The 12,026-nt window shown below is 39.0% G+C and overlaps 1 protein-coding gene across 1 annotated transcript in view; it reads right to left on the bottom strand.

Moving 5' to 3' along the window:
* NSD2 (nuclear receptor binding SET domain protein 2) overlaps positions 1-12,026 on the bottom strand; it is a 99,056-nt gene that overhangs the window by 54,747 nt on the left and 32,283 nt on the right. Inside the window, 1 exon segment of the mRNA XM_079306846.1 lies at positions 4,795-5,420. Coding sequence (XP_079162972.1) covers positions 4,795-5,391 — 597 coding nt within the window. The 5' untranslated portion in view covers positions 5,392-5,420.

Here is a 12,026-nt window from a genome sequence, read left to right as displayed (position 1 = left end):
AAATATTATTTCATATTTGATTTGCATTCTCCCACCAATGTGTTTATGCAGAGGACAAAAAAATGTATTTAGGTAATACTTATTGAGACAACAGTTTTACGTAAAAAGTGTACTTTATTCAGCCACTTTTACATACAAGAACAGGGAAATCTGGTAAGGAAAGCCTAAACAAATACTCAGGCTTTCTGCAATTAATTTTGTAGCCACTCTGAGAATACTCACAGCTTCTAATTTCCCCTCAAACCAGTATAATGCTGTAGGCTTTTTGGTGCTTCTTAAAGAACAAGTGGTTCTTTAAGATACTTTTCCAATGAGGCATTAAGAAAAAAAAATTTCAAGTTCTAAAATAACAATTACTGCTGCACATCATGAGCTGCTTAGCACTAAAAAGTTCTCAAGGCTTAGCTAAACTTAATCCTTTACTAAGGGCTAATGCAAAACAGTAGTTCATAAAGTCTTCCACAAAGGATAAGAAGTTATTTCTCTCGTTTCTGAAGGGATCACCCAGGAGAGACTTTTAGGATTACTCCTTTGGCATCCTGGTGGTATCAGCCACACAGCCTGTGCTATCACTCACCTGAAAACAGGATCTGATACCTCAAGATAGTCTATTAAAAAGGAAAACATAACTGAGTTCATTTTATCCTACAGCTACAGATCCTGACTCCTGTGGTTACTTAGCTGCACATTTTGTGACAATTACAGGAGCTGTACTTTACCAGGAATTCCTAACAACTGGTCATAAGAAACAATTAAGTCCTTTTCCTGAAAACATACTTATTTTATTTTACTCATTTTTCTTTTTATTTTTGAAATTAAGAAGACAATTAAGAAGACAAAATGAGCAATCTCAGGATCTGTCTGTACCATCTGCAATGGGATAATAAAACATTTGATGAACTCCATTCACCAATATTACAAAGGGAACTTGTTGCTTTGTGCTAGCCTCTACTGATTAGATGCAAACATCAGAGAAGCATCATCACCTTCAGTGGTCCCCAGCCCCCTGTATTTAGTTACCACAGACACAATTAGAAGATCATCTTCAGACTGTTTTTACCTTTATAGGTTTTTAAATTTTTGCCAGTATGTAGATATTGGATATAATTGAGCTAAACAGAAAGTTTTCCTCTGTGAAGATGAAACGGCAACATAAACATATGACAAGAACCACTGGAATTCCTCCAGCAATTTGCAATTGCCCACCATGTAGCTACTGCAAGGTCATTTATAGGCCATATCCTGCAGAGAGAGAGAGTAAAAACCTGCCAAGTTTCTGGCATAATACTAGAAGAGAACTACAAGCAAAGTGGATAGGAAGCTATGTGGAAGGTAGAGTTGTTGGATCATGTACATATATTACACAGCTGGAAACCTTAAACTAGCAAGCAGAGCAGAGTGTGGAGTTCCAGGTTTGTTCTGGACACAGTGCTGCTGCTTTTGTGAGCTACTGCAGCCGTGCTGGGGAGCCAGGCCAGGAAGCCCAGCCAAAAGGGCAAATTGCCACTTGCAGGCCCATCCCAGCTTCTGCAGAAGGAGCTCAGCTGTGCCAGGATCACATACTGGGCTCTGCCACAGTCAGAGAGCACAGACCTATCCTGGGACACACAGCAGGAGAGCTGCACATGTGTATATATGTATATACACTCTCTGTTTCCTGTACAGAGACTCTGGATTGCTCTAGGGATTGTACTCGGATTACTTCACATTAATAGATGAAATAAACCTCTGCCATTCTCCTCCAAAGGGCTGCTTCACTTCTAACACGAGCAACGAGTAAGAAAATCTCATTCCTCACTTGTAGCAAAAAGAGTCAGGACAAAACTCGGCCCCAGAGCACCCTGGCACATGAGCAGCTACTGGAGCCCAAGAGTCTGGCATTGATTCCAACCTCTGACATGACACCCACCACCCATAACACAGAACACTCACGGTGCAGTGCCTGGACATTAAAGTTGGTAAAAAAATCCTTAGCATGAGAGGGCTGGATTTTAAAGTAAACTCCTCAGGTGGAGAGATACTGGGGTGGAGGGAAGAAGGGTGAAAAAGAGGGAGAGGAAAAAGCCACAGGTTGTTCCACTTTATCTCCTTTACCCTGGGAAAATGAAAGCACTGCAGCTGTTTCTCAGAGGACTGGAAAAGCTGGTGGTTATCAACAGAAATCTAACTCACATCAGAGCTGGGCAGATCACATTTATTCCCAGCTGAAAACCAACTCTCAGACAATGTTTTAAATAGCCTTCATTTCTGTTAACAAAAAATGCCCAAACAACACAAACACCCAGCAGCAGAGCACTGGAACATTTGTTACATGATATGTCTCTCACCTCAGTGCAACAGAAATCTGCTGTGTCCATCAGACAGAGATAAAATTACCCTACACAAAAGGCAGCATTTCAATCTTGGTGATTTTTGCTAAATCAAAAGAGTAAGAGGCTGGACAATGAGAAATCAGCTGAAAAATAAACTAGACAAACAGGTTCTGCATTAACTTGTAACCTACAATAAACAGGTATCTAAGGGAAAAATTAATCAACTTTTACTCTAAGGATATTTACCTAATTTCCACTTTGCAGCCACAATCAGCTATATAAAACCACAGTATGATGCACTAGCATTAAAGCTTTGGATGCTGGCCATGAAGTAACAGCTAGAGCCTGAAACCAAAGACTCTGATACTAAGATATCACAGAAAACACATTTATGTCACAAGCCTGACAAGTACATGTGGACAAGCATTTGAAAAATCTCCTTTACATGTTCCCTCATGCTTGTTTCTCCTTACTTTAAATCCACACAGTTACAAACCCTCCCTATGAGAGAAAGAAAAGCCCCAGGTTTTTTCAATCAAGGAATTATATCATAAAATAACATCCTGAAACCTTTAAATGCTTCTCCTTTTGACCTCTGTGCTTTAAAGTGCACAGTGCTAGGAACAGAAGGCAGAAGCATGACCCTCTGTTTCAAACTCTCTGGAGAGGACAGGGCTGCAATATTGCAAGGTCTGAGACCAGGCAGGTGATTGCCTTGATTCAGGGGTTTGGCACAGGAGCAAATGACCCCATCACTCACCAGCTACCAACTCCCAGCCAGACTGGGAAACAGCACTGATGTGATTTTCTCCTAACCATTTCTGCCCAAAAGACAACTCAAAGAAGCCAGACAAACCTTTCATTTCATTTGAAATGAACTGTGCACCAGGAAAAATTAAATGCCACTTTTAATGGGCAATCAATGACTTTAAAAGGCTTCAGAACAAACTGCACAAGTGGACATATTAAAAATCACCTCCTCTTTATAAAAAAACAAATTAACAAATCCACACAAATATGCTCCAGTTATCAATGCTATTAAACATGCCACCTTTTAGTCCAATTTATCCTCATTAGCAATGAGCTGGACAAAGAATTACTCGAAATATTGACTCTGTCCATATCTTATACCTTTGAGTAATAATTCAGGGAAGTCTGAACCAGTTAGTGTTAAAACATTCTCCTTAACAAAATTCAGGAAAACAAACTCCTTAACAACATTCCTGAAAACATAAGTATTAATAATTTTAGTATGAATTATACATTCAATCCATAAATAAATGATAAATGTTTCTGATACCTAGAAACACATTTTCACTGTTCTGTGAACTCATTTATTATTTAGTTTTATTGAAAAGAACTGTGAATAAAATCAGCAATACAGCAGCTGTGTTTCTTCTCTGTATGTGCAACCTTAGAAGAAAGTAAGAATCAACAGGGCTGTGTTAATGGTAGGACTGGATGGTCTTAGAGGTATTTTTCAAGCCACAATTCCATGATTAACTGCAGCTGATAGAAAACTGTAATGCATGTTCTGTGTTTAAGGTGTGCAAAACCAGGACCTTTTAACAATCCAAAGCATTCATTAACATTTACCATTGTTATACAACACCATTCTGAATTATTTACTGAGAAACTTCATATACATAGAAGTATCCCTGCTATGTAGGGTTTTTCCTCTGGGATAAAATTATTGCAAACCACATTCCTTTAAATGGAGTCTAGCAACAAAACATAAATAAAGGGGGGAAAGGGATCCCAGCAGCACTCTTAAAACTTGGTAAGGCAAATTTTAAAAAGTGAAACATCCATTTCTGCCAATGTTTAAAAGAAGCAAAAAACTGAAGAGTTTGACCACAAAATTAATGACACCAAATACAAGATCTAGATATTTTCAACTGAAACAAATCACTGGGTTATAGCAAGCAAAACCAGCTCTTTCCAGATGACAAACAGGCACAGGGACTACATTCCAATTGCCAAAATCTGATAGCAAAGAGGCTGGCTGATCAGCCAATTAACTGCTGATTTTTCTTTTAATTCAGAACCAGAAATAGAGAAAAAGGTAGCTATTTTTCTCAAACATCTCCTCATTAAGAAGCAAGAATACCTCATTCTCCAGGAGTTAAAAACCATCTCTAATTGTAGAGACTTCCTCCTCTCCCTTGCTCAGGTGCACACCCTCACTAAGTCTTGGCTACACACTGAGGGGAAATTTCTGTTTCATACATCCCAATCACCCACACCCCCTGATTTGCTCTGGAAACTTACTTTACTGATCTGGAAACATAATTTACAGGGTATCCCAATCCTGGGGAAGAACCAGGTACCAGAACTAGAGTGCATTTCTGCTTTGTAGAGACAAAGAGAGGCAAAAAAATTACTCCCAGTTTGTAGGAAGCCTGAATGAGCATACAAACACTGAAATTCCTGTATGATTAACAAACTTCACAAAACACAGAAAACAATGAAAAAGTACTACCTTCTTTTCAGTGGTGCTTGAAGTCTTTGATACTAAAGCTGTTTCTACAAGACCCTGCTCAAGTAAGGAGTCATACTTTATGCTTCTTTTTCTGCTTCTCCTCTCCTTGTTTGCTGGCTTTTGTTCATTTTCCTCCGACTGAGACACATCTGCACCATTGTCTCCACAAATGGAGGATTCAAAAAGAGGCTTCCCATTCATGTAGGTTTTAGTGATTTTCAGCTTTATTTCTGGAGAGCCATTCTTGATAGGAGTAGTGTTGGGGGGTGTTCCAACTCCCTTTATTTCCTGAGGTTCAAAGCGCAGCTTGGCATCCTGAGCCCCAGATTCACCATTAAACACCCGAGAGGTCAGATCTTTCAATTTATCAGCTGGAAGAAATGGAAGAGTCTCATGGCCATTGTATTTTTGCATGACACCTTCCTGTAAAGTGGCAGAAAGTTGTGCTTTGCCCAAGTAGACAGAACATTCACGATTCACTTCACAATTCTGAGGTTTGCCGTTGGTATTTCCAAGGATCTCTGGTACCTGCTTCATTTTGATGTAGTTAATTTTTTGAGTTAACAGTTGAGAACTTCTTTTGATGCTAAAGTCCATTCAGCCCAGATGTTTCCAGTCTTACACTGCTGTATTAAGACAAAAAGACAGAAAATATTTTTAATAAGAAATGCTGAAAGCTATCAAGTGTTCAGATAGATGTCAGCACTAATATAAAACTCAATGTACTTCATTAGTTTTACTAAAAAAAGCTTTGTTTACAATCTTCAGAGGCAAAATGTCTCAATATCTGTGAATATGCATTACAAAAAAGTCCAAGGAAAACAGATTTAGGAATCATCAATTTTATTAGATCTAAAGTGGAAGGCAAAACCACAGCTTTCATTTTAACCATTTGTTAACCATCTACAGCATGAGCCTTGCCTATAATAATTACACAAAGGTACTGCACTATATAAAACAAGTAAGAGGTTAGAACTAAGATAATATCATTAATAACAACATAAACCAGATGAGTTTATCTCCAAGAGGTTGTGCCAGCACAGAAACCCCACAAGCTGCATTCCTGTAGCACCTACACTATGGACAGCAGCATCACAAGCTTCCCTTCCCCACTCCACAAACAAACTCCTTCAATCTTCCATCAAAGCACTGCAGACATTTCCCAAAGCATTCTGGCCATAAGAATGAATAAAGAGTGAGCCTTTGGGGCAGAAACACCAGCCCACAAGATGATGGTTTCGATTTTTAAAATTTACATGCATAGGTTTTTTGTATTACCAGGTCCAGTTATATATATGATGTAAAAAAATACACCATCATGAATATTATGAAAGCTCAGCAGAATAATCATCATATCCATGCTCAAGGTAACCAATTTCATATATGATTAAATCTAAGGACTGTCACATCGAATCAAAATTTCATCACATCTAGTCTCGTGTGCTTCCCAAAAAGTGCAGTAAAAAACCATGATGACTAACTATTGAATTGTCAGTTGCTATGGAAGAAATCACTTCTGAATCTCACCTTGTTTATTAATGCACACAGTTATAATGCTTACAACTGGCATATTCCTCCAACTTGCATTTTTGATAGGTCTACATCAGGAGTAGCAATGTAAACATGTTCATAACTGAGCACTGCTGTAGCCTGGCAAAGCTTTTTAAGGATGTCAAGCCTGAATTCAAAGCAGCTGATGAACATGAAACCTTTTCATTTACAAAGATGCAGGAAAAAAAAAGTTAAAAATCGAAACTCCATCACTCCTTAGCAAATGCTCCCATCTACCTAACATGCTGCTCTAAAATATCTACAAGATAAAAGGGCATCTTTCCACACAAGCTATATAGACTCATTTGACAGATGAAAATTCTGCTTTCTCCAGGCACAAACAGCAGTCTGAAAATCTGGCATTAAACAAGGCAAGAACAGCAAGTGTACCTGAATTCCAAGTGAATCTGCAAGAGAAAAAGTTCTAATCTTTCTTTAGTCAGATGAAGTCTGAATTATCAACAAAATCTCTGATAAAACGAGTAGAAAGTAGCCAACCATATTAACTCTTCTTTAGAGGAATCAGAGATAAAAGGAAACTCAAAACTCAACCAGAACAGCACAAGTGACTAAACCAAAAGAGAATTCATGTGCTTTCACAACATCTCTGAAAACACGGACACGAGACAAACTCTCGACCCAATTAATAACGTGACAGTGTTTCAAGCTGTGATTCAGCAGATTTTACCAAAACCTTATTTCTCTTAAGAAACAACTAATGACAAAATCTATAGATCTCTGGGCAAAAGGCAAACCTGCTGGGAAGCACGTCACACAGTTATGGAGTGCAGAATTCCTTAAAAAAACTGCCAAAACCAAGAACAAAATAACCAAGACACCTAACTGTGGCTGAATCAGTAGCTCCTTCCCAGGGAATCTGAAGGAATGGAGCAGTTTGGTTGGGATGGAAGCTGGAATTCTGCACTGTGGCTGCATCTGTAGCTCATTCCCAGGGAATCTGAAGGAGTGGAGCAGTTTGGTTGGGATGGAAGCTGGAACTCTGCACTGTGGCTGAGTCAGTGCTCATTCCCAGGGAATGTGAAGGAGCGGAGCAGTTTGGTTGGGATTGAAGCTGGAACTCTGCACTGTGGCTGAGTCAGTAGCTCATTCCCAGGGAATGGGAAGGAGCGGAGCAGTCTGGCTCGGGACGGGCGCTCGGGATGCTGCACTGTGGCTGAGTCAGTGCTCATTCCCAGGGAATGGGAAGGAGCGGAGCAGTCTGGCTCGGGACGGGCGCTCGGAATGCTGCACTGTGGCTGAGTCAGTGCTCATTCCCAGGGAATGGGAAGGAGCGGAGCAGTCTGGCTCGGGACGGGCGCTCGGGTCCCTCGCAGGCAGCCGGGCGGCTCCGCAGCGCCCTCCAGTGGTGCCGGGCTCATCCCGGCGGAGGAGCGGTTTTTAGGATGGATCCATTATCAGGGGATGGATTTCGGGGTCTGCATTTTCTAATCCACGATTTGTTCTGTGCTGCTTAATAATAACAACTCTTACTCATATACGTCTTGAAGCTACAAAGCCATCAAGCTTGAGGCACATCTCCAAAATAAAGCAGTAAATAATCCAGTGAGACTGTGTTACCTCTGCACTCGATCTCGGGACACTGGATGAATTAAAACAGGTATCTGAAGAATGTTAAAATATAAAAATCGCCATAGCCACAGAATAATTTAGGCTGGAAGTGATTTCTTTAGATCCTCTATTTAGATCCTCTATGCCAAAGTGATTTCTTTAGATCCTGTATTCCAACTCCTTGCTTAAGCCTGATCGAACTCCTCAAAGCCTTGTCTGAACAATGACCCTTAGATAACCAAGTTAAAAACTATGGCTTAAAAAAATCAAATCATTCTCCTTCTAGCTAATAAACCTAACAGTATGCACCCCATATCACAAAAACAAAACAAAACAAAAAACCCCCCAACAAAACAAAATAAACCCCCCAAAAAGGACCAATAAGACCATGCAGTGAAAGACCCTGAATTTTTAGCAGTTATTTTGATTTGCCTGATCCATCTGAAGATACACAGATTTCAACAACTTCAGTGGGTGAAGGTTCAGTTAATGATTCACACTAATACAGGTCACTGAAAACAGGTGAAAACACTGGAAAAGGCTCCTCTAATCACTGGAGCCTAGACACAACAAATCCAGGTAAATACTGGTAAAAGGAAATAATGTACCCACAACAATAGTAAATGGGAAAATTAAGACAAAGGCAGTAATTTGAAACTGTAAGATATCAGAACCAGGAGATACAGAATACAAAACATGGAAAACAGACCACATTTGTACAAAGATTTAATGGAGACAAATGAGTAGAGGCTCAAAGTAAGAGGCAGAATAATGGGCTAAGATAACAGATGTGAGTACCTAACAGAAAATATAATCCCATGGGGAGATGAGACATGTAGACAGCAATTTGCAGGTTAGTCACCATCTCTAGGACAACCAGTGGGATGGAAATTAGTGATACACATCTCAGTCTTTGTAAAAAATAAGCTACATTATGGGATCTGGGTAGAGGAAACAAGTTAGAAAATCTACACATGGGAATAACAAAGAGTTTCAGGAAAGATCAGAATTGAAGCCAGGTACATTTTCACCACCTTTAGTCTACAAAATTTCACAGTAACAATGTAAGGAAGAAGAAAAAGACCAGGCCCTTTGTGAGAAAAGGACTCAGAGCAGAGAAGGGGCAGAGAGAAAATAACCACCAAACATGCAGTGCTGCTGTGACTTTGGAATTAATGCAAGGAGATCTAGAAGGCAAGACATTAAAGAATGAAATAAGATAAATCACAGACAAGATCTGGTTAATTCAAGTTGTACAAGTATGGTCCTGAAGCAGCTGAGCATACAATTAGATTTGGTAGCTAAAATCTAGTGCACTCATGGCTGGACAGGGTATCACACAGAAGCAAAAGCAATCCCTTATCTTTTTCTAGATGACTCTGTATCTATTGAAAAGGAAAGTGGGGGAGGGCAGGGAAAGGAAGAGGGACAAAAGCACCACACGCTAGTAGCAGCTAATGAGCTTAAGCCAGTATCGTCCCATATTGAATGTCTGGTGACCCAACAAGTACCATTTTCACTAACAAAGGAGGGAAAAGACAGTATAACCAGGAGTCTGCTGAATAAACATGATATTTTGGCATGTGAACAAATAGCATTCAGTATGCAAAGGAAGATTTCTTATCAGACTAAGGTCTCTAGGATTTTTAATCAATGACAACTGGACAGCTTTGCAGTAGCTTTGTACACATTTTCATGCTAAGAAAACAGGTTCTATATAAGGCAAACTATCTTGCAGACATTTTAAATCATGTATTAATTACTTGAAAGTTCATCATCTGACAGGAGTCATGAGCCAAATAGAGTTACTGTGCATGTCAGATCCCTCCTTCACTGTCCAGGCCACTATAATTCATGTGATATTTATTAGTCTTTCTTCCACATCTGCTGTCATTTCAGAGATGCTTTTCTGGTGTGTCAGAAATAATGGAATACTCCATTCCTTTCAATTCTGCCAAAGGGAGGGAACTGAGTAAGTAACCACCAACAAGCATCTCTATTAAATACCACTTTTATTTTGTCTAAGAGTTTTCTTAATCTGGTGAACTACTTGGGATGGACACAGAGGGATGAAGAAAGAAGGGGAGGATGACACACCTCAATGCAAATTCACAGTAAGAAAACTTTATCCACAAAATCTATTTTTATTACTTACAAATCAGGCTTTCAGCTGGCACTAAGAAGCTAATAGATGGCTGCTGCTTTTTTTGTGTTGATTGCTTTCTGGTAAGTGTCCTCCATTGTCTCATCAATTTTAAGACAAAATGTTATTCCTATTTTTAGATCAGAATGACAGAAAATACTTAACGAGATTAAGAAGATTACAACACTTTTTTGCTAATACATTTGAAAACTTGAGGATGCTTACTCATATTACCTTGTATAAAACCCCTAAAATATCAAATTGGAACAGATAAGTATTTACTATTGTGTAGTACACTGTAACTGTTCTTCACTAGATTAAAACAATGAAAAATTACTACAAGATCTAAACAGAATATTATTTTAGAAGAAAACACAACTAAAAATTGCATTGCAAGTTTAGCCAAAAGTAGTCACAATCTAGTTTTAGCCAGAAAATTCAAAAGCATCATCTCTCATGAGGAAAATCCTTACTGTAGTAGTTGAGACAGAATTTTAAATATACCAAACCTTTCTAAAAATTTACAAGCACCTGAAGTAAAAAACTTCATTAATCTTTCAGTAGATATAACAAGATAAAGCACATTTTAAAAACTTTGTGAAAAAAGTTAGTGTGCTTACAGTTGCACTTACTACCCAATATTACTTGCCACTAAGTATTTGGGGGGGGGGGAGTATCCATCTCTAATTTTATTTTAATTTGCTTTTTTTTCCCTGATGGATAAATTTTCTGAACTTTAATGTCACAGCCTATTTTCATGAACCAAAACAAGTATCTACTGCCTTCTTATCAAGACAATAGGTAATACCAACTTGTACATTTAAGAACTGTAAAAGGAAAGCAATCTCTTCCCTTTAAGTGCCACCTGCTACTGCAGAAAGCAAGCTTACAAAATGGATGGACTTGGCTTCTTGTTCTTCCTTGGGAAAAGCTTTTGCAACCAACCCTTTTCTGTGGACAAGGCTATGAGATTCTGTAAGAGGATTCCTCCCCAGGAGTTCCTTTTCTGAAAATCACAGAAATATTTTTTTTCCACTGCTGCAGAAATTTAATGTTGTCAGTTCCACTCTTGCTGCTGGAGGTGGGTGAAGCAATGAGATACATTTGAGTAAAATAAAATTCTTCCAAGATGTTGTAATTCTGTCTGAAGAGACCCTACACATACCACTGTGGTGAGACCCCAGATGATACAGAAAAGAATGACTTCTCCTCTGCACATAAGCAGGGAGGAACATTGGAGCCTAAAATGGTAGGAACTAATGAATATACCACCAATATTTAATAAATACAAAAAGGCAGCCCCCAAACCTAAGACTCTTCTGTGTCCTGGAGAGCTCCAAAGGGAATAGTCACTCTCTAGTAAAATAGGACTCAACAATTCAATAGTTCCTCAGTTTAGGTCTTTGCTCACCAATGAAATGATTCATTCTATCTTTCAGGTGGGCCAGGGTTGTGCACCAGGCATCTGCATAGCTTGGGAACAAAGAACCAAACACAATCACACAATCACAAACAGCAGCACTTTGGTGCAGAGTTCTTTATTTATATTGCTTTTTCACCTGGTCTATCACTATTTTAATTTCCCATACTGCCTTTTTTTGTCAGCATCCCACCTCTGCTCCTTGCACCACACTTTCAGGATCTGGATAATCTAGCTTACATAATATTCAGTGCTGCAGATAAAACACACTGTAATCTGTTTCCTCTTCACTGTGGCCAACGATTCTGCCCTTATTCCCATATGTAGTTGTGACAGAATACCAATTGCCTTAAGCTTCACCAAGAGAATCATGAAAATTTCTGATCGTGCAAACTCTGAGGGAATTGAAGGAAGGAAAAATCAAACCTGGGATGACACTACAAAATGTTATAGGTAATGAATCAAACTGCAGTGTTAACAAATTGTAATCTGCTACACTGCTACAGAAATCAGTGTTTCCCAGATCTGACCAGACAGCAACTAACTCTA

This window comes from Erithacus rubecula, assembly GCF_903797595.1.
Source record: "Erithacus rubecula genome assembly, chromosome: 5".
NCBI classification, from domain to species: Eukaryota; Metazoa; Chordata; class Aves; order Passeriformes; family Muscicapidae; genus Erithacus; species Erithacus rubecula.
The sequence above is the reverse complement of the archived record's forward strand: the minus strand, read 5'-3'. Positions and strand labels throughout refer to the sequence as shown.